Genomic DNA, 27,219 nt, shown 5'->3' with positions numbered 1-27,219 from the left:
ACCAAGTAGGAATATAGCTTTCTTGCTGCTTTTACAAATGAAAAAAGGGCAACTGAAACTGACATTTCAGGCTTAGAGTGAAAAATTGGAACACATCATGTAGAAGAGTTTGTTGCACTCAGCACTGGTGGGCCCATCTTATGAAGAGAAAACTGAAGAGCCTCTCCTCAGCAACGATTACATATTGTACTTAAGAAAGTGGTATGCACTTCAAATATCAAAGAATATCATAACCAGTCTGGGTAAGGTTCTAAATGGAATATTTCAGACCCTTATGCTGCAAATTTAGGTTTCCCTAGTTATTGTGAGTCATAATAACTAGGGGCCTAAACAAAAGCCCACTGAAGTGAACAGATATTTGACTGGGTTCAACGAGTTTTGGATCAGACTCTAAGGCTGTCTCTATTTTCAGTGGCATACCTTGGTAGCAGTTCTCTACTGCCAACAGAGTCCAGGCATATTCAGTAATTTGCCTCTAGCACAGCCAGTCTGACCACATACCCCCCATTCCCACACACACACAATGAAACCCACCTTTCCAACTTTTCCCTGCAGGGGAGAAGGTTGGTAGATAGGCAAAGGCAGCCAACAACACTAGAATTCACAACCTAAGATAATGCACAGCACCATAAGTCTTGCTGTGAATCCTGCCCCTCTGGAGGAACTCAAATGTGGGGACAGTACTATGAGAAGTTGACCTAACATGAACAGATTGTAATGGCAGCAGAAGGGAGAGCTATATCCACAGTATATCTATGATTTTTAGTCAGATTCAATAATTAAAGTAAGCCAACTGTACAGGCCTCCAGATGAGAGAAATCAATACTATTTTTGTAAAATATAAGTAATGTTTTCTATACATCAGAATTTCATAGTTTTAAAGACAGATTTCTCATGAACAACTGAGAATAGATGCTTTATGCCACTGAAAAACTTCAGGAAAGCACTTTCATTGCTATCCCTGATTGATATCTTGTAACCTAACCTGAAAACTGCCATAGGTCCACAACTGAATAGACCGAATCCTGGACCTCAGAACAAGATGATTTTAAATCCCTTTGACTATTTAATCCAGGCTCCTATCTAATCCACTTTTTAAATAAAAGAAAGTCGAAGGTGCAAAATAAAAGCGGTTTATTCCATGATTGTTTTGTAGTTAGACCAAAGGTGGTTTGAAATATTGTATGTACTGTACATTTTCCCTGTGATTTGTTTTAACTGCTACTATAACAATACACAAAAGTACTCTCTCCAGATATGCCACAGAGGATTTGTTTTCCTTTATGGAAAGAACATTTGGGGGCCTTTAATCAACTGACAATGACCCTTTAACTATGAGAGGGGGAAATGGTAAATACTTTAGCATGAGAGGGGGAGAGACAGACTCGGGAATGCCATCAGAAACTCCAACAGCAAGCATTCTTGCTCTTCAGTCCTCAAATGATAATAAACATAGAAATGTCTTTATAGTATCATGTTTCCTGAGGGAAATTTTTTAACAGGTACAGTACCAAAGATAAAGATATTTTGAGCACTGGGAATGGTGCTAAACACATTTGTGTTTAGATTATAACCACTCCATACAAAGCATCTCATCCACCCTTAAAGAAAACCAGTTAAGTTCTACCCAAGCAATAAGGTAGCTAGCAGAAAGTAAACATGCAAATGTGCAATGTTGTCTAGAATTAGGAGGTACTTAAGCATGTCATACATCAAGAGAATGACTCTAATGCTGGCACCGATAGTCCTTTCTGATGCCTTAGAAAATTAATTCAGAGAGCTTACGCACAGAGTTAAGAACATCCACTGTGTAATGATGAAGACATACTAAATAACTTTCCTGAATATATGTGATGGGCTCTGCATTATACTGATTTTAGTAGCTCATATCCAGGAGATTAAGCAAATTGAGTTCTAAGGTTCTAGGCAGGATGTTTAAAAATTTAATTCAGGATTAGTGTGAAAGTTGAAAACATTATTAACGAAGGAAAACAAAGAGCTGAGAGAAGGCTTGGTAATTACCACAGCCTGCAGCTCATCTTCCCTTCTGGCAGATTTTATGGCCAGGAGAAAGAAACTTGGGAGACACAAGTTAAATTAATGTGACTTTCAGTACTCTAAGTTTCATTTTGAGTACTAAAAATCACACTAAGTATGACAGAAAATCCCAGAATTAAGCTTTGTCCTCAATTTACTGTTTCAGAGACAGGTTCATAAAGCTTTCCTGCTGCATTTCAGGCTTTCCACGTATGTTAAGATCAGACCCTTAATATGAACAGAGCTGGCTGAATTTGAGAAGTCTTTTTAGATAAGTTTTTAAAGAATTAACACATGATCTTGGGAGTTTCAGGATAGTAGTCCAGATCAGGGGTGGCCAACCTGGGGCTCTGGAGCCACATGGGGCTCTTCAGAAGTTAATATGCGGCTCCTTGTATAGGCCCCAACTCTGGGGCTGGAGCTACAGACGCTAACTTTCCAATGTGCTGCGGGGTGCTCACTGCTCAACCCCTGGCTCTGCCACAGGCCCTGCCCCCACTCCACCCCTTCCTGCCCCCTCCACTGAGCCTGTCATGCCCTCACTCCTCCCCCCCGCAGCCTCCTGCATGCCACGAAACAGCTGGAGGAGGGTGATCCGTGGGGCTGCCAGTGAGTGGGAGGTGCTGGGGGGGGGGGGGAAGAGATGATGGAGGGTCTGCTGTCGTATTACTGTGGCTCTTTGGCAATGTACATTGGTAAATTCTGGCTCCCTCTCAGGCTCAGGTTGGCCACCCCTGGCCTAGATGCTCAAATATTTTAAGCTATTATGTTCTATTGTTTAAACATACGTTTTAAAAAAAGTCATGGGGAAGATGAGTTATTCTCAATGTTTAAATTGAACATAACTCTTTTTGACCAGACAACATAAAAGAGACACTTCATTAGGGCCCTGAAACCAAGTGACCGCACCAGCAGATCCCTGCACCCATGAGGCCCCACTGAAATCAAGGAGGATCTGCCTCAAGACAAGGTTGAGTCCACATGCAGTCAGTTGTAGGACTTAGTATGGAGTGGTTATAATCTAAACCCAGGTGTTTAGCACCACTCCCAATGCTCAAAATATCTTTATCTTTGGTACTGTACCTATCAAACATTTTCCTTCAGGCAACATGATACAATAAAGACATTTCTATATTTATGATCATTTGAGGAGTGAAGATGAACAAAGGTCTTTGAGGAAAGATCCCTGGTCAGTCTCAGGATAAGCTTTGTAAAAGCACAAAGCTCAAGCTTCTATTACACCACATCATAGAATGAAACAAGGATCACATTATTCTTCTAAATAAACCAGAAGATATTCTGCAGTGCACTGTACTGACTGGGGTTGAGAAACTGTGGGACACAAACTACTGCTGTTACTAACCACTCTCATACAGACGGTATAGTGTATTATTTGTAATGGGCTACATTTCTAATTTGCAAAGTAAATATGTTGCCATTATGAAAGCCATAAATCTATATTAGCTGGAAAGGAAAAAAAGGGATAAAAGTAATTTAATTAATGAGATATGTATCTGGCAGTAAACCAAACAGTCAGGATTCTTCCTTGATTATTTTTGTACCCATATATCAGAGGATCTCTTGCTCAATCTTTAGATTGTTGATACAAATTCAAATTGTAACAGATTTAGTTAAGGACAATGTGAAAAAGTCTTCTAATCTCCTGCTTCCTAAAAACAACAGGACGCATTACAAGCTTATTGTAGCTGAGAACTGGCAACTCATATGTATTTTCAGGGTATTTGGTATCCCCACCTCCCTTCCTCACACTCCCCCCAAAACTAGAGAAGTTCAAAAATGTATTTTATTGCACCTAGTTAATAGATTTTGCCTCCAGCACACTATAGCATACAAAGCGGGAGGCACATCAAAAGCATAGCAACTAATGTAACACTGGATAATGTTTAAATAGTGCAAAAGCATGATTAAGACATCTAGGTGTTTTAAATTACTGCATCTGCTTTTGCAAGCAGAACTGCTGATGCACAGAAGAGCAGGAGCAGCATTTCCAATGGGCTCATCATCATTGCATCAGACAGGAATGGAGAAAGTGAGAAGCATCTCACCATTACAAAATATTACAACACTTGACAGAAACAATGCAAAAAGACCGGACGATCACTGCCCAGCTATTTAAAGAGCAGAGCTGCAGAAGTCCTTTCCTATACTATAAAAACTAAACTTAGTTTCAAAACCGCCGTTACTTGTTTAAATCCTTTTATATCAAGAGAGCCAGAACTACTCAGTATAGCAACCTTAGCAATACACTCCCCTTTCTCAACACACTATTTTCCAGAGCTCCCCATCCGACTAAAACATGTCAACATAAAAAAGTAGCATTCACCAAAGAAAGCTTGATTGGTGCCTGAAAATGCCAAGCTATAGCAATATCATGCCATAACAACGAATCCTAGGAGCTGATAAAATATTTTGATTACCCTCCACAAAGAGTTATTCAAAAAAACACACAATATTTAACTAGCCACTTTTAAAAGCCACACACTTCAGGATGAGTGATATTAGACAACAGCCACAACACGTGGCTAAACAATACACAGCGTGTAGCATTACACAACATTGACACACCTTAGTATATTATTGCTTAGTTATCACAAAATTATTACTTTAACAACCTGGCCTGGTCATTCTCTACTCACCTGCTCACTGTAGAGAACCTGGACGTTTTTGATAATACGACAGTGTTTCTGAAGAATTGCTACAGCTTGAGCCAATGGCATTCCTGTAAATAAACACAAGTCATATTTCTCTAATTTGTCCACACAGATAATAAATTAGGCCAACAGGCAGGTTAAAGGTGAGGTAAAATTGGCTCATCACCTAAAAGTAGTAAGTTGCAACATAAGGATTTGCAAACAATAACAAAAGCCTACTTCACTTGTGACCTCAGCAGTATTTCTGGAACAGAAAGGTCTGTGCTTATCCACCAAGCAACAAAGTTCTTTTACTCAAAAAATACAGACCGATTATCTCCAACAAAGGGAAAATAAAAAGCCAAAGTTTATGCAGTCCACGTTTTTCTTACATGTTTACAGTAGTTTTCTATTTGAATCACCTTTATTGGTGGATTTAATTCTCCAATAATGTGTCTAAGGGCCTGATCCAAAGCCCATTACACACCATTATTTCTAAAATAAACTCTTTTTGCAGAGTCAAGTAAGGTATGCAAGTTAAGCTAAGTATGTGGTTTAATGGTAAGAGCCTGCTGCAATTCAGTTTCTAACAAAGCTCATTACAGACTTTAAACTAAATAATCTCTTGTTTTCACAGTTGATGTTACACAGTCGATACTACATAGAGAATAGTGTAGCATCAGCTCCCCTTCAGCAATGTGGTCAAAACTTTTTTTGTATCTTTTAATGAAATGTGATCATGTGTAAACAAGTTGCACATATATTCCTGGTTCCAATATCACAATTTGGCAGCTAAAAAAAGCTTATAAACCCATACAGAAATGTAATTGATTGCTACATGTCATTTTAGCTTTTATAGTTCTGATTTGTTATTTATTTTAGCTCCTTGCCTTTCTAAATTATTTTCTTATTTCTAATTTTTAAATTTTAAATAAAGCAAAGTGTCCCTATTCAGAAAAATATACGATGATATGTGCTATTTTGGTCAGATTATCTCTTATATTATAATAGGGCCCCAGTAGCTCGTATAGTGGTTAGTACTCTGCGTTATGGCCACAGCAACCTCGGTTCGAATCCGAGTCATGGCATTACTTTGACAGTGATATCACGGCATGTGGGCACAGAGAGCTTTTAGGGGGAGGGATAGCTCAGTGGTTTGAGCATTGGCCTGCTAAACCCAGGAGTGTGAGTTCAATCTTTGAGGGGGCCATTTAGGGATCTGGGGCAAACATTGCGGACTGGTCCTGCTTTGAGCAGGGGATTGGACTAGATGATCTCCTAAGGTTCCTTCCAACCCTGATATTCTATGAAATGTAAATTTTTAATTGACGGATATAAGTTACATCTTAAATTTAAGTAAGGCTCTATTCTCTGTATAGAATCAGCTATGTAACATCAACCCCTAAAACAAGAGATGAGAACTTGTCTATATTAGAAAAAAAGCTACATCTACAGTAGAACCTCAGAGTTATGAACCCCTCGGGAATGGAGGTTGTTCGTAACTCTGAAATGTTTGTAACTCTGAACAAAAGGTTATGGTTGTTCTTTCAAAAGCTATAGCTGAACACTGACTTAACACAACTTTGAAACTCCACTATGCAGAAGAAAAATTGTGCTTTTAATCATCTTAATTTAAATGAAACAAGCACAGAAACAGTTTCCTTACATTGTCAAACCTTTTTTCAAAAACTTTCCCTTTATTTTTTTAGTAGTTTACATTTAACACAGTACTTTAATGCATTTGCCTTTTTTTCCCCTCTGTCTCTGCTGCTCCTGATTGTGTACTTGCAGTTCCAAATGAGGTGTGCGGTTGACCGGTCAGTTTGTAACTCCAGTGTTCGTAACTCTGAAGTTCTACTGTAATTTGTTGCCAGGACAGTTCCACCATAGCAATAGTGGAAGCTGTAGCAGAGATGTGATGCAGACATTTTTACCACTGTGTTGTCAAACCCTTTCCTTCAGTCCTCTCCCCACTGCTGCTTTCACTGGTGGAGAATTATGGGTGCAAGATTCTCCAGAATAGGCAAATTTGAAGATGACTGATCAAATGTAAGTACTGGATATAAAGTTGTTCCCAGGAGTACATGTCAGTGAGAAGAACAAATTTCTTCATAAATGACAGATTTTACTCCCAGGAGATAGAGAAAGAAATACTTACTCATTTTTAAATTATTTTAAATAAGAACAGACAAGCTGACCCACAGTGGCAGTGCTCTCAGCTGCTGTGTGTGATACTCAGATTGATCTCCAAACTTCATGCTCTCTCCTATGATCATCAGAGGCTGGGTGTGCTGAAGAGGCTGCATAATCAGTCCTTGCATGGAACAAATAAGGTTTTCCAACACTTAATGCACTAAAAATTAGTAAGTTATATGGGGGGGTAGAGTGGGAAGAAGTTTCTAAGCCCCACCTCTGTGTGTGGGGAGGTGAGGTGCGGGGAGGGAAAGCAAAGATAACAAGCGGAAACAGCCACTGAGGTCAATGTAGGAAAAGATGCACCATGACTGATAGAAAATACATGAGTGAAACTAAGAAGGGAAAGGAAGTATAACAAAAGCAAGAGAAATGTAAGTAAATTTTTGTAAAGTATATCAAATAGAAAGTTGATGACAATATGGTACTATTATATGCAGTACACCCAGGAACAGAATCCAAGGTCTTGTGTACACCAGGAAAATTGTGTAGACATCTCACACTAATCATCTCCACTATGGTTTAACACGCAGAGCACAAGTCATCAGCATTTGAAGAACCACGTAATCTAATTTTGCCCAGAACGGGTATAGACAACATGGTGCTCAAAATATCAGGAGCAGCCAGCAATCCGTTTACAGTAGGGGTCCCAACATTGCTCCAACTGGTGGAACCGAAACAATTTTTAGCAACAGTGGGAAATTTGACAAGATATCCCCAAAGCAGACAGAGCTTAAGTGTCTTGACTGCCAATTAGTCCCCTATTCTAACCTACCTGGCCACACTAATTATATATTACACATTCATATGACAGAGCTATGTTTAAACTAGGAACTATAACTATGAATTTCCTGTTGTGTGTGCATGTATATGTAATCTTAACTTTAAGGTGGCATTAGCAGGTTTGTTTGCATTTTATTTCCTTGTGCTTGTTTATTTTTTATAAATGAAAGAAAAACAATGAGTGCCTACACACGGAAATAAACCTGTGCAGTGTTGATAACTATTTTCAAGTAGCTTTTATTGAACTTCAGATAATACAAACACAGAAAGATCAGTTAAGTTAGGCAAGGCTGAACCAGCAGTGAGCTCGCTATACCAACAGGTTATTAGTATAGCGAGAGCACTGATATCTAAGCTCCAACAAGGAGAGTCTTAGTCAGAATACATAGCACGTAACTAACCTGAAGATGACAGCCATGTATTTACTTCGTGATAAGATTCAAATTGTTGCACAATGAATTAAACGCAGGACAAGTTTATTTCTGTATTTTCAGGTATACAATACATCAGTGGTCACCAACCGGTCGATCCTAGATGATCTCCCAGTCGATCCTGATCTCCAGTGGTGCAGCAGGGCCGCCGCTAAGGCAGGCTCCCTGCCAGCCCCTGCCCCATGCCACTCCTGGAAGCAGCCAACATGGCCCCAGGCTGGGGACAGGGGTCTCCCTCCACGCGCTGCTCCTGCCTGCAAGCACTGCCCCCGTAGCTCCCACTTGCCGGGAACGGGGAGCTGTGGCCACTGGGAGCTGTGGGGGCGGTGCTTGCAGACAGGGGCAACGCGCAGAACCGTGTGTCCCCCCACGCACCCCCAGGGGCGCGCTGGCCCCTTCCGGGAGTGGCGTGGGGCCGGGGTAGGCAGGAAGCCTGCCTTAGCCTTGCTGCGCTGCCAACTGGGAGGCGCCCAAGGTAAGTGGCTGCCCGGAGGGAGGCTGCACCCCAAGCCCCAGCCCTGAGCACCGGCCCGGAGCCAGCACCCCATACCCCCTCCTGCACCTCAACACTCTGCCCCAGTCCAGAGCCCCCTCCTGCACCCGAACTCCCTCCCAGAGCTTGCACCCCCTCACCCCAAACCTCCTATACCCCAAACCCCCTGCCCCAGGCTCAGCCCAGAGCCCGCTCCCCCACTGCGAACCCCTCAGCCCCAGTCCAGAGCCCACACCCCATCCTGAACCCCAACCACTTACCCCAGCCCGGTGAAAGTGGGTGAAGGTGCAGGAGAGCAAGTGACAGAGAGTGGAGGGGATGGAGTGAGCGTGACTGGGCTTTGGGGAAGGGGCGGGGTAGATCCTGGGTTGCCCTTAAATTCAAAAAGTGATCTTGGGCATAAAAAAGTTGGAGACCACTGCAATACATGTAACCACCCCGAACTGTGTGTGTAAATGCATTTATTTCAGTGACTATTTGGATATACAAATATTCGGTTAATCAAATTAATTGTACAATTAAAATAGTAAACGGTGAAATACTGCACAAGCTGCTAGTTTTCAGATGTAGGAATTCAAGCCTTGCAAACTGAAAGCTAAGTATACGCCAAATCTTTGAGCTTTTCAAGGTTCACAAACCGCAAAAAATTACACACACTTTATGCAATGTAGGTCTATTCACAACTCATAAAATTAAACATACGCATAAGTCTTTGCCAGATTAGAGCCAAAATGAATTAGCTTTTGACTTAGTAGAGCAAAAAACAAATATTGTCTACATCTTTTCTTCCCCTCACCCTATATACTAGTGACTTCAAATGGTCAAGCAGAATTTTATGAAACTTTATAAAAAAGAACTTCACTCTTTGGATTAAGAATAAGCATGGAAAATGTCAGCTTTCAAGAACAGTTCAGAAAGACAGTGTATTGAGAGGCAATTGTGGCTTTGAACGGGCTTAACTGCACTGCTGCTACCATAACCATAATATACCCATTTGAGAGCTGCTTATCGAAAAGACAATTGCCTAATATAGACACGAAACCAAAACCTTTTCCGCTTATCAGTTCATGTCTGAAACAACAGCTTCTGCACTGTTTAGATTAAAAATGGTGCCGAAAACGCTGGCTCCCATCTGCAACTCTCTTTACCAGTACTCCCACCATTGTTATCCCAGTGGTTCAGAACCAGCAATATTGGGAAATTCCGGGCAAAGCAGTATGGTGCAGAAATTCCTAACCCCCCGTAGAATAACCTCATAACTGCTTTACAATTAGGACAAACTGTAGTAATGTTTAAATGCTGATTGCTTATTATTAAAATATAGGTCTGAAGAATCAATCATTTGTAGGAGGACCCATAACATATAAAAATCTACCGCTACACTTAAGTGCCTCGAATTGGTTCTGAACACCATCAACTAAATTTGGATTGGTTGTAAGAGTTCTCTCTGATACACTGCTGGGGGGAAGGGAAGAGGAATCTACCAAAGAAATGTGGTCTAAGGAAGACTGTATAGAACCCCTGGAAGGAGAAAGGCTTATTATGTGACCTTGGGCAAGTAATTTAAACTCTGTTTCCTCATTGGTAAAATGGAAATGCCACAATTCAGTTACCCCAATGAGGATGTCATGATGTTTAAATAGTATTTGTAAATTGCTTAGTGATCCTTGTACAAAAATCACTCTATAAATGCAAAGTATTAGTAAGTTTTTGAGCAGGCTGATGTCACTTGATTGACGTTACCCAGACTATGATCAGTACATCTAGGACACCTCCTCTGGGTGTTACTCAAAATGACTGGTCCAAAATAGCAACAAGAGGCTTTGGAGGAATTATGAATATAAGGAAACGCAGATGATAAATAAAACATCAGTCAGTCTAAGAGCACCCTTAAAAACAAACATGAAGTATTCTTACATATATACATTAACATTCTCAGTATTATATAAAAGTTAGCATTACTTTGCCTTTTTAAAATAACTGCCAAAAACAAAGGAGAAAAAAAAAGTCTTGAGGAATTCCGTCTTCAGTAATTCAGAATAATGCTAGAAGCATTAGGGAAACCTCTGGCCATCACTACTACAGCATGGAAAAATGTGATGACAAGGCAAGTGCCAAGCACAGGACTTACCCAAGGTGAATTCCCATTGTTCATTCCCAAGAGATCGCTCGGGAACCACTTCCAGATCTAGCATTGGCTCTGCCAGAGTATCGGCCCAGTAGTCACACAGCAGATCACAACGTTACTGCAGCTGGACCTGTGCTGGCACACGACAAAAAACACCTAATTTACAATCCTCATCTGACTCTCAGGGAACAACCCAAAACAACATGCAATTATCCCCCTCCAAACTCTGATGGAGAAATCACTGCTCATGGCTGGCTTTGTGTCTTCTTTGTGATCTTATTCCATTCCCTCCTTTGTCTGTTGTCACCAGACCCCATGCAAGTGTAGCTAAGGCCTGGTCTACACCTAAAACTTAGGTTGACTTAGCTACATCAATCAGGGATGTGAAAAACTGTGCCCCCAGCAATGCAGTTAGGTCAACCTAACCTCCCTTGTAGATGCAGCTAGGTTGATGGAATTATTCTGTCTATTTAGTTATTCCCTCTCAGGGCAAGTCTACACTACAAAATTAAGTTGACCTAAGTTACATCAACATACAGCCACTGCAGTAATTGAATTGGTTTTATACATCCACACTATGCTCATCAGCGGCCCATGTCCTCACCAGAAGCGCTTGCACCAATTTAGCTGCTAGCGTGGGGCATTGTGAGATGATTTCTGAAAGGCAGCAACACTCGATGTAAGCAACACAGTGTCTACACGGAAGCTGTATCGCTCTAACTACAGCGACTTAATCATTACGCCTCCCACGGAGGTGGAGTTATTAAGTCAGTGTAGTGGGCGAGTTATATCAGTGGGAGCTATGTTTTAGTGTAGACGCGCAGAGAGTTAGTTCAACCTAAACTGCCTTACGGTAGCCTAACTGTGTCGTATCGAACATGCCTCAGAGAGGTGGATTATCTATATCCACAGAAAACCCCCTTCCACTGACAGGAAGCATCTACCCTGAAGCACTGTAATGTGGACATACCCTTAGATTGAAAGCTGTTGGGGATAGGACTGTTTGGACAGTATTTTTATTTCCCTAGAGTGCCTTACATACCTATGACACTTTTTAGCTATTAAACAACAGATACTACAATGATGTTCATAAGAAATTCACAGATAAAAGCCGTGAGAAAAGCTGGGCTGTCTCATTCCTTCTGGTTTTGCTGGAAGGAGAAGAAATCCACCGCTGAATCGTAGCCAAACCACAGGGCTCCCACAGAGTGCAAGCCCCCAGTTTTAAGGCCACCCTGCTGATCCTTCTGCCTGCCCCCTCCCCAGAGTCCTTCCTGGCACCCTCCAAGCCCCTGGCGGGCCCTTGCCACGGGAGAAGAGCCTTCCCCCAATGCTTCATGGGGCGCCCCGAAAGCAGGGCCACGACCCACCCCCTCTTACACGGTCAGCGCTTTGGGGCTAGGACCGTCTGAACGGTGCCCAGCCGGCTTAGGGCTTCTGGGGCTACGGCCACAGAAACGTCGGCCCGACACACAGTCACCCCGCCCCCCCCGCTCCACGCCAGCCCCCTCCCGGGCCTCACCGCCCGCTATAGCAGCGCCCGGGAGAGCCTCACACCGGGGCCAAGACCCGGGGGACAGCGGCTCTGGGCCCGCCCCGCCGCGCTCATCCCGCTCCGGGAAAGGGGGACCGGCCCCCCCCGCCGCAGCTGTGTGCGCGAGGGTGGAGGGCGCCCCCGCCGGGGCAATAACACTTCCTCCCTCCCGCCCCGAAGGGCCACGACTCACCTCACTTGCGGCTGCTGAAAAAGTCCTTTGCAACGGCCGTCAGGCGAGACCGCCCCGGGTGGGCGGGGCCGGGGCGAGGGGGCGGGGGCCTGGCGCTCGCGGGCGTGTGCGCGCGCGCGCGCGCGGGCGAGAGGCGCGAGGCCGGGGGTTAGGGCCCGCCTCTGGAGCTGGGGAGCACTGGGTTCGAGTCCCGCCTGTGCCACAGATGCCCTGTGGAGCCTTGGCCAACTCACCTAGCCTAGGCACCCACTGGGGGCTGTGCCCCCACACCAGGGGAACCACTAGGGGCAGGGGCAGGCAAGGCTGGGATAAGGTGGGGCAAAAGAGGCAGGGACAAGGGGAAACAAGGCGTTGTGGGGCTAACAGAGAAAGGGGGCCTGACCCCTCCAATACCAGCAGGTGAGAGGGGGAACCATGTCCCCTCTTAGGGGATGGTTGGACCAAGGAGGGTGTCATGGTAGTATGGTAGGGGATTGGGGACAGCACCTCATTTTAGCATCGTCAGCTCCCCAGCAGTTAAAAATCAGGGTTCTGCCCCCCCAAACTCCTGAGATTGCCTGATTTTTAAACCAATTTCTCTCTTTATTTGCCTTCTGGTTTCTGGGACTTTGGGGTGCACTTGGGTCACATTTTCAAGCTTTCCTCAGCAGCCGGAAAGGCTAGAAACCTACATCGTTTTAAAATGAAAGTTGAGAGGCTCTTGTGCTCTCTGCTGTGCAGCACTCAGGGCTTTAAGAAAAACAAAAACAAAAATATCAGGAGACTTGTGATTTTGGCACCCCTGTCATTCTTCCAAACAGAGCAGATTGCTGGAGCTGCCCTTTATTTTAACAGAAGAGGAGGATGGAGGCAGTGAGCCCCAGCAAGCAATGATCCAGCTTCAGGGAAGCAGAAGATTTCATAATTAGAGTGGCTTATGGGATCATCTTTAGCCAGGCTTGTTCTAATGTTACTGCTCCTTAGGGTATGGCTACACTGTGTCTAGGAGCCAGCCTCCCAGCCTGAGGTCACAGACTTAGGTTAGTGTGCTAAAGATAGCTGTGTAGATGATGTAGCGTGGGGGAGATCGGAGACCAAGCTCCAGTCCAAGTTGTGTTAGTTATCTTGTGTTAGCTAATAGGAGGTAAGAACACACCTTTTTTCCGAATGTGGATGAACACTAGATTGGTTTAAGATTATGCATTTAGTTAAACCTGAGCAACTATGACTGTGTTTAGGAAAAAGGTGGGGTTTATGATGAGAGCGCCAACCTGTGGTGGCTAAAATTGTAAAATCCTAGCATAGACAGGGAAAGATGTTGTACTTAGATGTAGCTGGTTGAGAAGAATCCTAGGCTCCCGACTTCCTCCTAAATTGGAGGAGGGATGTCTTCTGAGGACCCTTGTTATCAGCTCACTTTAACATGCATAAATAGACCAAGGCAAGGGACAAGGGTTGCAGGCTGTGTGCTGATAGAAGCCCTATGGAAAGGAGAGTATCATGATATTATTCCCTGTACTTTAGGGGTCACACCTCACCAGCAGATTGATCTCCAACCTTCACAAGCTCTTTCTGAAACAGCAAAATCTAGAAGGATCAAATAAACAAGGTTTCATTCTATCTTCTCAGAGTCAGTGCAAAGTGAAAACAAAACAGTTCTACAGCCTCGTCTACTTCTGTATCTGCGCTACAGAATGTGTTTATAAAAATCAAATGGACTTCAGGGACTAATCCTGCACTAACAGGGAGATGGACTAATTAACCTAATACTGTAGGTCTTTTCCATCTCTTAATTTGCATGATTTTGTGACATCATAAACCATTCCACAAAGTAACATGCATCTTTTCTTATCATTCCAAAAATATATATTTTTATACAGCTTCTCAGGAGAAAATACCCTGGATGTTGTGCTTGCTGACCTCATGTTGATCAGAATTTCAGATGCCCAGAGGCAGGACTTTTAAAATGCTCTTTGATGTGCATATAGGGTAGTAAAGACATGCTTTTGGAGAGAGGTTTTTATTTTAATTCTTCTGGCAGTAATTAAAGTGAGAGGAGCTGAGCTCTAGATTTTTTCCTAGCAAGTGGTACATAGCAGCAGTTAAAAAAACAAAAAACAAAACAAAAAAACCCCGAGCTCCTTTGAAATAAAGTGTAGATATTATATGATTTAAATCTCTGGGCTGTTCTGAGAATTTACCTTTCAGTGTTTTAGTCTAAAATCAAAACTTTGACAAAAGTGTTAAAAGCAGCTGACATTTCAACTGCGGTCAGGGGCAGAGCTCTTCTTGACCTGCTGCTCACAAACCGGGAAGAATTAGTAGGGGAAGCTAAAGTGGATGGGAACCTGGGAGGCAATGACCATGAGATGATTGAGTTCAGGATCCTGACACAGGGAAGAAAGGAGAGCAGCAGAATACGGACCCTGGACTTCAGAAAAGCAGACTTTGACTCCCTCAGGGAACTGATGGGCAGGATCCCCTGGGAGAATAACATGAGGGGGAAAGGAGTCCAGGAGAGCTGGCTGTATTTTAAAGAATCTTTATTGAGGTTACAGGGACAAACCATCCCAATGTGTAGAAAGAATAGTAAATAGGGCAGGTGACCAGCTTGGCTTAACAGTGAAATCTTTGCTGATCTTGAACACAAAAAAGCTTACAAGAAGTGGAAGATTGGACAAATGACCAGGGAGGAGTACAGAAATATTGCTCAGGGATACAGGACTGAAATCAGGAAGGCCAAATCACACCTGAAGTTGCAGCTAGCAAGAGATGTTAAGAGTAACAAGAAGGGTTTCTTCAGGTATGTTAGCAACAAGAAGAAAGTCAAGGAAAGTGTGGGCCCCTTACTGAATGATCGAGGCAACCTAGTGACAGAGGATGTGGAAAAAGCTAATGTACTCAATGCTTTTTTTGCCTCTGTCTTCACGAACAAGGTCAGCTCCCAGACTACTGCACTGGGCAGCACAGCATGGGGAGGAGGTGACCAGCCCTCTATGGAGAAAGAAGTGGTTCGGGACTATTTAGAAAAGCTGGACGAGCACAAGTCCATGGGGCCGGATGCACTGCATCCGAGAGTGCTAAAGGAGTTGGCGGATGTGATTGCAGAGCCATTGGCCATTATCTTTCAAAAATTCATGGCAATCTGGGGAAATCCCGGACGACTGGAAAAAGGCTGATGTAGTGCCCATCTTTAAAAAAGGGAAGAGGGAGGATCCGGGGAACTACAGGCCAGTCAGCCTCACCTCAGTCCCTGGAAAAATCATGGAGCATGTCCTCAAGAAATCAATTCTGAAGCACTTAGAGGAGAGGAAAGTGATCAGGAACAGTCAGCCTGGATTCACCAAGGGCAAGTCATGCCTGACTAATCTAATTGTCTTCTATGGCAAGATAACTGGCTCTGTGGGTGAGGGGAAAGCGGTGGACTTGTTGTTCCTTGACTTTAGCAAAGCTTTTGACACTGTCTCCCACAGTATTCTTGCCAGCAAGTTAAAGAAGTATGGGCTGGATGAATGGACTATAAGGTGGATAGAAAGTTGGCTAGATTGTCAGGCTCAACGGGTAGTGATCAATGGCTCCATGTCTGGTTGGCAGCTGGTATCAAGTGGAGTGCCCCAAGGGTCGGTCCTGGGGCCGGTTTTGTTCAATATCTTCATAAATGATCTGGAGGAGGGTGTGGATTGCACCCTCAACAAGTTTGCAGATGACACTAAACTGGGAGGAGAGGTAGATACGCTGGAGGGTAGGGATAGGATACAGAGGGCCCTAGACAAATTAGAGGATTGGGCCAAAAGAAATCTGATGAGGTTCAACAAGGACAAGTGTAGAGTCCTGCACTTAGGACGGAAGAGCCCAATGCACAGCTACAGACTAGGGACCGAATGGCTCGGCAGCAGTTCTGCAGAAAAGGACCTAGGGGTTACAGTGGACGAGAAGCTGGATATGAATCAACAGTGTGCCCTTGTTGCCAAGAAGGCCAATGGCATTTTGGGATGTATACGTAGGGGCATTGCCATCAGATCAAGCGACGTGATCGTTCCCCTCTATTCAACATTGGTGAGGCCTCATCTGGAGTACTGTGTCCAGTTTTGGGCCCCACACTACAAGAAGGATGTGGAAAAATTGGAAAGAGTCCAGCGGAGGGCAACAAAAATGATTAGGGGACTGGAACATATGACTTATGAGGAGAGGCTGAGGGAACTGGGATTGTTTAGTCTGCGGAAGAGAAGAATGGGGGGGGGGGATTTGATAGCTGCTTTCAACTACCTGAAAGGGGGTTCCAAAGAGGATGGATCTAGATTGTTCTCAGTGGTAGCTGATGACAGAACAAGGAGTAATGGTCTCAAGTTGCAGCAGGGGAGGTTTAGGTTGGATATTAGGAAAAACTTTTTCACTAGGAGGGTGGTGAAACACTGGAATGTGTTACCTAGGGAGGTGATGGAATCTCCTTCCTTAAGATATTTTTAAGGTCAGGCTTGACAAAGCCTTGGCTGGGATGATTTAGTTGGGGATTGGTCCTGCTTTGAGCAGGGGGTTGGACTGCTCCTGAGGTCCCTTCCAACCCTGATATTCTATGGTTCTATGACTACCAATGGTTCAGGGAGCTTTTGAAGGCTGTCCACCTTGCTGGTAGGTCATACTGACTTTTCCTTGTTTCGAGCAATACTACACATATCAGGTTCATCACTGCACGAGAAAAGCAGTTGGAAGTGGGTGGATCTAGGGGCTATTAATACAGGAGGAAGAGGGGAAACAGGAGATTCCCTGGGGACAGAGTAATCCACAGGGGAGGAGCTGCTAGAATGTCAATGAGGAGAAGGAACCCAGGCCGCATGTCCAGGGTTAGCAGGAAAGAAGGGAACCAGGCAGCATGCATGGGGGAGGGAGGACAAGGTGGCAAGGGGCGAGAGGAACAAAACAGATTTAAACAGGGGCTAAATCGGCAATTCAGGTTCAGTAAGATTATGCATTATATTGCTTTGAGTACTATCCTCTTGTGAGAGGGAAATGGGTGGGGGAAGATCTATGTGCATTTCCTTGAAAATCTATCCCTCATAGATAGTGGTAATTACCATAATAGGGCTTACTGCATAGGGATGAGTGCTGTCCTTCAGATGAGACATGAAACCACACTCCCTTCTGGGGCTAGGTAGAAGTTAAAGGAATAAAGTGATAACCCCAGTGTCTTAGCTAGAGTTTCTTGATAAAACAGGTACTAATGCGCAAGGCTGGAAGTTATTAATATTGAACCCATAATAGCTGTTCCATTTGCTTCCACAATCCTACACTACCACCAAAACCTCATTAATTTGTAAAGCACTTTGAGAAGCTTTTGCATTAAAGGGTTTGTAGAACACAAATGCTCCATTCTTTTATTCCTTTAAGGAACAGTAGGCACGATGAAATTCCTCTTCTCTTCCGCCTACTGTTGTATCAAAAGTTACTCGTAAAACAGATTCTGCTGATGAAACCATAGTCTAGACAACAAATCACTAAATTAGGGTGTCATAAACTGTTAAATTTTTCACCAACAGCCACACTAGGATCAAAACATTTGAAAGGGACTCACTGAACCAACCAAATAAGGAACATATATTGCCCATAAAATAATAATGCTGTAATTCATAAGCAAAGATCTATTGAACAAAGATTAGATGGTGACCAATTGTGGAATGGAAAATTTTTCAAATAACTTTGCCTAAATGTTATACAAAAAGACATCCAGCAGAGAGTGCAGACTTGGCTACAGCAAACAAACCTTTTATATTCAAGAACTGGCATGAATTAAAAGGTCTCTCTTGGTCTTTTCTTCATGCTAGCATCTGCACTGCACCTGTCTCTTTAGCTCCAGCTAACCCACCTGGCTCTTTGGATACACACAAACACAATTCCCAGAACTTCATATCTTTAAATAAGAATCTCTGCAAGACAAATTGTGCATGAGTGTATATCCATACACACCTACACCTCTTGCTCTTTCCGATTCTTGACAGAGGCAAGATTTACATCTCACTGGATGGACCGTGCCAAAATAAACCACAGTTAAACTTTATTATTAGAAAAAGATGCACACTTTAATGTACAAGAGAAAGAGTGAGATAGAGAAATTAACCCATAGGTGTTCTATAAGGTTACTGGAGCTACACTAGGAAAGAATCTTGCCAATGATTTCAGTGGAAGCAAGAATAGGCCCATAGTTGACAAATATATAGACAAAGCTCAGGCAGTTAATTTTTATCCTGGTGGAATCTGCATCTTCTGCTGCTGCTCCTGGCAGGTCAGGTGAGACTGAGGCAACTTCCTCTGTCACTGCAAAGCTCTGTTGCTGTGGCTAAAATGGGCATATCCCTTTGCTTCTCTCAGTATAGAGCTTGAAGAACTCCTCCCTCCCACTGTGCCTTGTTAGCTATATACCCCTTCACATCCAACTTCCTGGCATGATAGGATGGGATTGGTTGCCCTCTCTGGTAAGACCATTTTCACTGGGCATTTCAAGATATATTTATTAGAGCTGGGCAAAATTTTCCAACTGAACATTTTTCTGTCACAAAACACTGATTCACTGAAATCAAAGTGTTTCACAGGAATGTATATCATCAAAATGGTCTATGAGAAGTTCTGAAAACATTTCATTTTGACTTTATCCTTTTGACTTATCATAGTGTCAACATGATATTGTCAAAAGAAAACATTTCAAAATATTTCTTTACCTGAAGAATTCTGTGATGTCGACTTTTCATTCCTGTTCCGGACAAAACCAAATTTTGAAATTTCCTGCAGGATGGAATATTTATGATGGCTTCAGTTCACATGGTAACAAATGTGGCAATTTTGGTAATCTTTTTTTTTTTAATTCCTGTGCATGCCTCAGTTTCCCTCTGTGCTTTGCATTGCTATGCACCGTGTAAAGGGTTAAAAAGTTCCTTGGGGCAAAGCAGGAAACAGGAGGTGTTTGTGTCACATAACTGCCTCGGGTGGTATGAATTGGTCTCTAAAGGTCTAGCTGAAACTGACCTATACCAATGGAGGATTCAGAGACACAATGGGAACCACCCCATCAGGTACAGTAGGACATGTGAAATCGGCATGGGTCTACAGGAGGAAGACAATGGCCCAAGGGGTGACAGGAGGGTAGGCTTAGAGCTGACCTTTGGAGGGTCACAGGGTATGTCTACACTGCAATAAAATACCCACTGCAGTGATTCTCAGAGCCCAGGTCAGCTGACTCAGGCTTCCCGGGTTCAGGGTGTGGGGCTATAAAATTGCAGTGTAGATGTTTGGGCTCGGGCTGGAGTCTGGACTCTGAGACTCTCCCGCATTGTGGGTCTCAGAGCCTGAGCCTACAATTTCATAGCCCCACAGCCCAAGCCGCACAAGAAGGAGACAGCTGACCCAGGCCAGCCGTGGCTGTGCCATGGGTCTTTTATTGCAGTGTGTAGACAAACCCAGAAAGCTCACGTGGGACTGCCAGACAAAGGGACAAAGACAGAGAGGAAACCAAGAGCTTTCCTTTAGCAGAAGGCTCAAGGGAGCTCTGGCTTGTCCACTACACATTACGTTGTCTCCTTTGCTTCTCTGTGCTAACGTAAGGAGTTCCTGGTGCTGTGTTCCATAACTATACACCCTAGGCTGCCTGGTACCACTGCAAATACTTGCTGAGGTTCACTGATCTCTGAAGAGAGCAAAAAGTCTCTGACCAGGCGTCTCTCTCCGTTGGACTCGCTGGGCGGAGCTCATGTGAAACAGGAGTGCTGAAGCCTAGAGCTCAGTCTCAGAGGCACTGGTGCCTCATGGCCTACCGTTAAGAGTGGAACCCCCTGGGGGTGAGGCACAGATCCTGTATCTGCCCTTTCAATACGTATATTGAGGTCGTGCCCAGCCACTAGACTATGTCCATTTTACCCATTGTCTTTGGTAGACCCTGAATGCTCCCCCCATTACCATTCCCACATCTAGACAGATTAAAGAAAAGGAAAATTAACACAAATTATTACAACCCCAAGGTTCATAACTAAAATCAGCCAAATGCAGTGTAGCAAATACAGGACCGGTGTGACAGGATACCTCAGCACATCACACTTGATCCCATTTGAAATCTGTTACAATTCTCAAGTGTAGAAGTAACGAAGGCATCCGAGAGCCGCATCTGAGACAAGGTGGTGTCATTTCTTTGCTAGCAGAAGATAAAAGACAGGTCACTGACATGATCTGCGAATTTAGGAGCAGTGATGAGTCTAATAAGACTGAGGTTGCAGGCCTTTTTTGACAGTGATGGGGCAAAATTTTAGAGTATATGTATATTTAGATAGCATCTCACCATTAGGCTATATACAACACCAGTAGGATAATTAGATCAGGTGTATTTGCATAACTGCCAGCTGATGTTACAACTTCTTCCTGCTTGTCATGTCAGCTGGACATGCTATCTGCTAAGCCATTTCATTATTTTGCGGTGCCAGGCCAAGACTTTTAACAGCTTCTTATAGCACTATGCATTTCCATTTAAGAAGCATCACAGAATTCCAAGATAGAGCATCCACCCTGTGGTGCAGCTGCATTAAGATACTTTTATATAGGTTTGTGAAGGGGTCTGCTCCTCACAGGCACCACCTATGTTTGGGCCTTTCATGATACATGAGGAGTCACCAAGACTAGTCCTACTGTCCAGAAAGGGGCTCCAGGCCTCACCTAGCTAAAATCCCAGAGTCAGGACTCCCCAGGATAGGGGTGTCTTCCTAGTCCTTGGTCACTAGCATCAGGGAAAGGCTCTTTGTTTCCAGCTCCAACAGGGGGTTGGTACAAGAATCCAGGCCCACCCTGTCCATCAGGTTCCAATCCAGGACCCAGAGGTAAGCAGCTGAGTCCTGAACCCTGGAGTGTTATGTGGCTGCCTCCCTGGATCACTGCCTACCAGCTGCCTCATGCAAGAGGAAAAAACAAGGACATGTAAACAAAACAAATCAAAGAATAGGTCTCTGACCTTGCAAAAGTCCAGAGTCCTTTTCCCTCAGCAGGTTAGAGAGACCATCAATAGTCAAGAGCTCTAGCAGATGGACTTCCCACAATGGACCTCTAGCAGCCCACAAGTAAGCAACAACCTGCTCCCTTTTAAGCTCCTCTTCAAGGCTGGGCAAATTGCAGGTGTGGCAGGGCGGAGCTGCCTGGGTTCAGAGCAGCTTCTTAAGCCCTCCCTCTCCAGTGTGGGGTTTTATACCCCATCCCAAGGTGTAGAATATAGCACTTGTGCCTTAAATAAATTTTGTCAGGATGCAAATAGAGGGAAATCTACTGACAATTCATCTGGGAAAAACTCAATACAAACAGAAGGCTGTGGAACAAAATCTTAGTGGAAAGACTGAGCAAGTGCAGGCAAAGTTATTAGAAAGAGATGACGAATGACTCAGAAAGAGAAGAGTATTAAACCAAAGTCATCACTTAAACAATGTGATTTGAGAAAGCAGAGGCTGCACCAATGACGTCCCTCTTGTCTTCCAAGGCAAAAGACTGTGTATGGTAAACCACTCAAGCCTATTACTGCCAGGCATACCACAATGATGATCTACAGATAACTTTAGTTTACTGAAAGTTGAATTTGTTGCTTGCATTGGTCTGTTAACTGAGAGGTTTTTGGAATGGTTTCATAGAATTTCTCTTTGGTGGCAATGACAGCCGGCAAGGCCAGACATACTTATTGGTATTGATGGGTTAGAGAGCACGAGTGGCATTCACCAAATATGCTGCCCGAAACAGGCGGATTAGAAAACTTGGGTGTGAATTAGTGCTAGCCTTAGATGGGGTAATGTGCCTTTTTGGTGTTTTCATGTGTGTAGTGACTAAGGAGTTAAATTGTGCTTTCTAGAGCCCTGCACCCTGTAGCTTCTCAAAGTCATCATTAATATGCAGGTATCAGTCCCATACAGCAACAGACTGATGTATTTGCTCTTGGCAAGCATCTAAAATGGTGAAAAGAGCAAATACATCAGTTTTTTGTTCAGGATGAGATTTCAGAAAATATTATTTATTTATTATATATTTTAAAAAAATAAAAAAACCCTTCAGTAGAGGTGCTTCATCTTAATCCAGCAATGAATTTGGGTTTCTAGATCTGGGGGTATACATAACATGTGGATCTAGCCTTTCCTCCCATTTATTTTACAAATATAATCCCTAGAGAACATGCACTTTCAGCTACTGATAATTTGCTCTTCCTCAGCATGTTCTTTTTCTTCGTTATACTGGTCAGAGCATCCGCAACATTCTGGCCACATTCGGCTCTGATTTACACCACATACAATCCCCCTGTGGTCAGGAAGAGATTAGGGAGCAGGTCATGAAGTTCCTTTCCCCTCTCTAGGAGCAGACAGTGCGAGGAACAGTATCCAAACTGAGTTCATAATTGGCGTGCATTGAGACAGAGTTTCTGTAGAATGCAGCACTTATAATTACTTCCAGTCTCCTGAATTACACATTAAGGGACATAGAGCAGGGACCAGAACCCAGTGCAGGCAAGTCCCTAAGAACAGCCACTTGGTAGCGAGAAGTGGAGAAGGGAGCAAGTCCATTTTAGCGCCACGCCCAGTGGTCACCACACTGAGTGAGACCCCACGCTCAGGGATTTTCTGGTTGGGAAATGGATTCTTGTTCTACTGTGGTGCTGAGTCTGGTTTTGCTGTCTCTTTACTGATCTCCCTCTGATGAGCCAGGACCACAAGTGGGTGGGTGAGGGAGACACCTTGCAGGAGCGCGCTAAAAGGACTCTCCACAATGGTTTTTTAAAAGGACCTGATGGGAACATTTTCCTCCAAGGAAGCTCCTCAAACATTTCACAGTCTGTCTCCTGAACCTTTGGCACATCTTTCCCCTGGGTTGGCCGCTTGTGCTCCTTTTGCAAATAACGTTTTCCATATTTATTTTAGGGTCTAATCCCACATTCCTTATTCAGGCTGAACTTCCATTGGAATAAGGATGGCAGTAGGATCGGGGCCTTGATTGCTTTTGTGTCCACAGATAATTTTATTCTGGGGCATCTGTCCACTGAATACAAAAGAACGTGTGTCTGTCCATGCAGGGTGGGATTTTCAAAAGCACTCAGTGTTGGTCTAACTCTGCTGGCATTGAAGACAATGGGAGTTTTACCGTTGATTTCAGTGGCCGCAGCGTGAGGCCAATACGTGGAACTCTTATTGCTTGTTTGTAAGACACACATTTCTGATACTTCTGCTACATTTTTCAGCCTGCTTTATTTCCACCAAGGGCCTATAAATCATGTCTGACGAGCTTGTTGTTGTATTATGAGCAGACAGATAATCTCCCCACAATCAAGCTAGTCTGCCTCAGTGGACCAACAGGTGGTTTATAATGCAACTGTGTCTCCAGTAATCTGGTTCTGTCTCCAATCTGATTTGATGCCCACCATATTCAATGGTGATTAGAAAGAGAACATCCAACTTTAAATCTGTTTATACTCCCTGGGCGTACACTTGTTCACAGTATTTAAGTAGCATCGTTCTTATGTTCAGGATATTGGAGCTATGTTCTACGCTGTTCCCACTTAGTCTACTGTATGTGATAGTTACAAACTCCAGAATGCCAAAACATGCCTTTGAATGCCAGCAAATTATGTAAATATTATGCTCCAACAGACTATGCATGCGCTATTGAATAGAATGGTTGTAACTAAAAGCACCTTTTCCTAGCTTTTGGGTTTGAATGGTCATCTGGGATAAGCACTGGGCCTGTAGTTTTCTTGTGGAAGCAAAAGACCCAGGTGTCACTGAGGTGTTTATATTTAGCAATATACAAAAACATGATGGAGGAAATCAGATCCAGTGTCTTATTCAGAGAACCCCCTACACCAGGGGTGGCCAACCTGTGGGTCCGGAGCCACATGCGGCTCTTCAGAAGTTAATACGCGGCTCCTTGTCCAGGCCCCGACTCTGGGGCTGGAGCTACAGGCGCCAACTTTCCAATGTGCTGGGGGGTGCTCGCTGCTCCACCCCTGGCTCTGCCACAGGCCCTGCCCCCCCTCTACCCCTTCCCTCCCCCTCCACTGAGCCTGCCGTGCCCTCGCTTCCCCCACTCTCCGCCCCCCAGAACCTCCGGCACGCCACGAAACAGCTGATCGGGAGGTGCGGAGAGGGAGGGGGAGGTGCTGATCGGCGGAGCTGCCGGCAGGTGGGAGGCGCTGGGGAGCGGATGTGGGGCTGCTGACGTGTTACTGTGGCTCTTTGGCAATGTACATTGGTAAATTCTGGCTCCTTCTCAGGCTCAGGTTGACCACCCCTGCCTTACACCCTGTCTGCCCCCATGTCTCTTGCTAGTCCACCTCCTGTTAGATACCTGTAGGTTCCACAAGAAGGTGCAATGAAACAGGTTTGTTACTGTATGCACACACACATTTTCTTATGAATCCTGGGCCAAATATCTTCCTGGGCATGGCTGGGTATAACCCACTGTATTTTCTGAAAGTGTATTGACACCCAATTTTACTGTTTGAGCCTTGGCTTGCTGGACCCATAGACTTACCTGCCTGTAGCCCACGTACAGGTTTTACATCTTGTGTGTGGATTTATCATTACAGACTGGGAACTATCCCAGATGCAAAGACCTCTACCTCTGTGTGTGGGGAGAGGGGGCAGGGCATTGAGGGTGGGGGAAGGGTCTGACTATCCTTAGATTCTCCATAGTTCTTTAGTAGTTCTCATTTCCTCCTAGGAAAACATTTCTTTCATCAGAGTTTCAGAGGCCATCTTAATGGAATCCATCTCAGTATTAAGTCCCTCCTGAGAGGTTCTAACAGGGTGTGGGTTCACTGAGGCCAACTCCAGTTTGGTCCCCAGTGAAATGATCTTCAAGCCATAAGTGGCCATCTTCTCCTCTAATTCATCAAAGGTGAGGTTCATCAAATTAGCAGTTATAGCTGTGAACAGCTTTCCCAATTGGTTCCGCTGCAGGAAGTCATGCACAGGTGGATCAGGAAGGAGAATGAGGAGATTTTGTGAGGACACCATTACCTGTAGCCTCATTCCCCACCGCTTTAAAATCACTGGTGCTGACCCAGGTTTTTGTGGTATGTGTGCTGCCTGCCAGCAATGAGAGAAACAACAATAATCCTGACCCGCACAAAGCAAATCCAGCAGCAGAGAAGTGTGGTTCACAGTTCACAAGGGAAATTCAGTTCTCCATCAGCAGCGTAGCCAGCAAGTTTTATTCAGTGAGTCTGCACCAAGGCTTGGCGGTTTTGTTGTCCTGGACCCCTCCTGAGGGAGAGTCTCTGAAAGTATCTGAGTTCTGCCATCGGTACCAAGAGATTGCAATGGGAGGCCTGGTTCAGAAAATTCGGTGGCCCTCTTTTGGTTACAAACCAAATAATCAGCCTTGCCCAATCCCCTCTATTTTAGGTGAACACACAGAAGAGGTTAACTGAAATACTGGCTCTAATTTTGCTGTGTTACAACAGTGCAGCTCCCCTGCATTGCAGCTGTAAATGGAATAACCGCAGTAGACCAGGGAGGAGAATTTGCTCCCTTATCTTAGAGTTGCTACAAACGGATCAGAAGCAAGAGAGAAAAACGTCCTGCAAGGTAAAAAGTCTCATCCCTCACTGAGTAACTCATGGCCCTCAAAAATCTGAGTCTGGGAGCTAACAACTTCCAATTGTTACAATGGGGGTAGCCCTTGAGACTGTAGTTGCCAGGCCTGATTCTCAGCTGGTTTAAATGGATGTAGCTCAATTGCCAGATTTACAGAAGCCGAGAATTTGGCCTAAACTTTAGTAAGTGGCACCACATATGGCATCAGGGGTTGAAGTTAATATTCTCTCGCTGACTGCACATCACATGTATCTAGTCTGGGGGAGGAATTTTTCCCTCCCTAACAGCCTGCCCTGCAAACTCAACCTGAGAGTCAAGCTGGGTTCTTCCCATCCTGCTCATCACCAGTAATAGAGACACTGAACAATTCTGCTGCTGACACGAGCCCGAACAGAGTTTATATGTTGTTCTTCCAGAGCAGCATTGGCGCTGCAGGGCTAATGAAAGCAAAGAGGAGTGAAATCTTAGTTTAGTCACTAACATAAGCACATCTGTGAGTGGGATTTTCAAAGGCATTAGGCACCCAGCTTCCAAAGCTGAACTCCCTTTGAAAACGCCAGCTTGTGTACTCAGAGGTAAGGATGTTTTTACACAATCCCTTTGCTGACCAAAGCTGCTCCTTAAGTACTTTTTCAAACAAGGTGAACTCTATAAATTGAAAGATCCCCAAAAGAGGGTTTCATTTGCTTCCCCCTTTGTCAGTGATTTTACAGCCACCTTGGTGAGAAAGAGGGAGGCAGTTAGCAAAATACGAGGCACAGCAGATCAACAGTAAATGCCAGAGCTGGACATCATAGACTGAGAAAATGGCTTTGTTCTAATAATTGTATTTTAAAATGCCTGTCCTTAGGTTGCAGAGCTGTCAAAGCAGAGTGGCGTTGAATATACACAGTATGGAGTGAGCCCCTGGGAAATTAGCCTTTCCTTGAAGTCTGCTGAACATTGTTCCACTTATTATTCATGTCTCACTTCTCAGTCTCATTGAAAACTAGACTGAGTGTGATAGAAGGTGCTATTTTTTTTTGTCAACCCTGTGGAAGGTGTTTATTGGATCAAAAGAAATATTCGCACCTCCCTTCCTAATAATAAGAGTTGATTGTCAGTGATAATTCGTTCTGAGCTGTGGTATGGTACTCAAGTGAATCAGAACACAGGCTGGCAATACCTGTTGAGTTAACTCATACAAGTAATTACAGAGTTATATA

General features: G+C 44.1%; 1 protein-coding gene across 10 annotated transcripts in view; it reads right to left on the bottom strand.

Moving 5' to 3' along the window:
- PHAF1 (phagophore assembly factor 1) overlaps positions 1 to 12,528 on the bottom strand; it is a 49,683-nt gene extending 37,155 nt beyond the window's left edge. For 5 of the 10 annotated variants that reach the window (XR_012154459.2, XR_012154458.2, XM_073307500.2 and 2 more), the window contains exons 1-4: positions 12,239 to 12,431; positions 11,759 to 11,867; positions 10,720 to 10,851; positions 4,695 to 4,777 (exon numbers count right to left, since the gene is read on the bottom strand). Coding sequence is in view for 8 of the 10 variants with exons in the window: in XM_073307500.2 (XP_073163601.1) it covers positions 4,695 to 4,777; positions 10,720 to 10,783 (147 nt within the window). In the remaining 2 variants the exon portion in view is untranslated. The other 5 variants (XM_073307495.2, XM_073307497.2, XM_073307499.2 and 2 more) reach the window with 5 other exon arrangements.
- Positions 12,529 to 27,219: the final 14,691 nt, after the last annotated feature.

This window comes from Lepidochelys kempii, chromosome 12 (assembly GCF_965140285.1).
Source record: "Lepidochelys kempii isolate rLepKem1 chromosome 12, rLepKem1.hap1, whole genome shotgun sequence".
Classification (NCBI taxonomy): domain Eukaryota; kingdom Metazoa; phylum Chordata; order Testudines; family Cheloniidae; genus Lepidochelys; species Lepidochelys kempii.
Note: the sequence above shows the minus strand (reverse complement) of the source record. Positions and strands in the feature narration are given on the sequence as shown.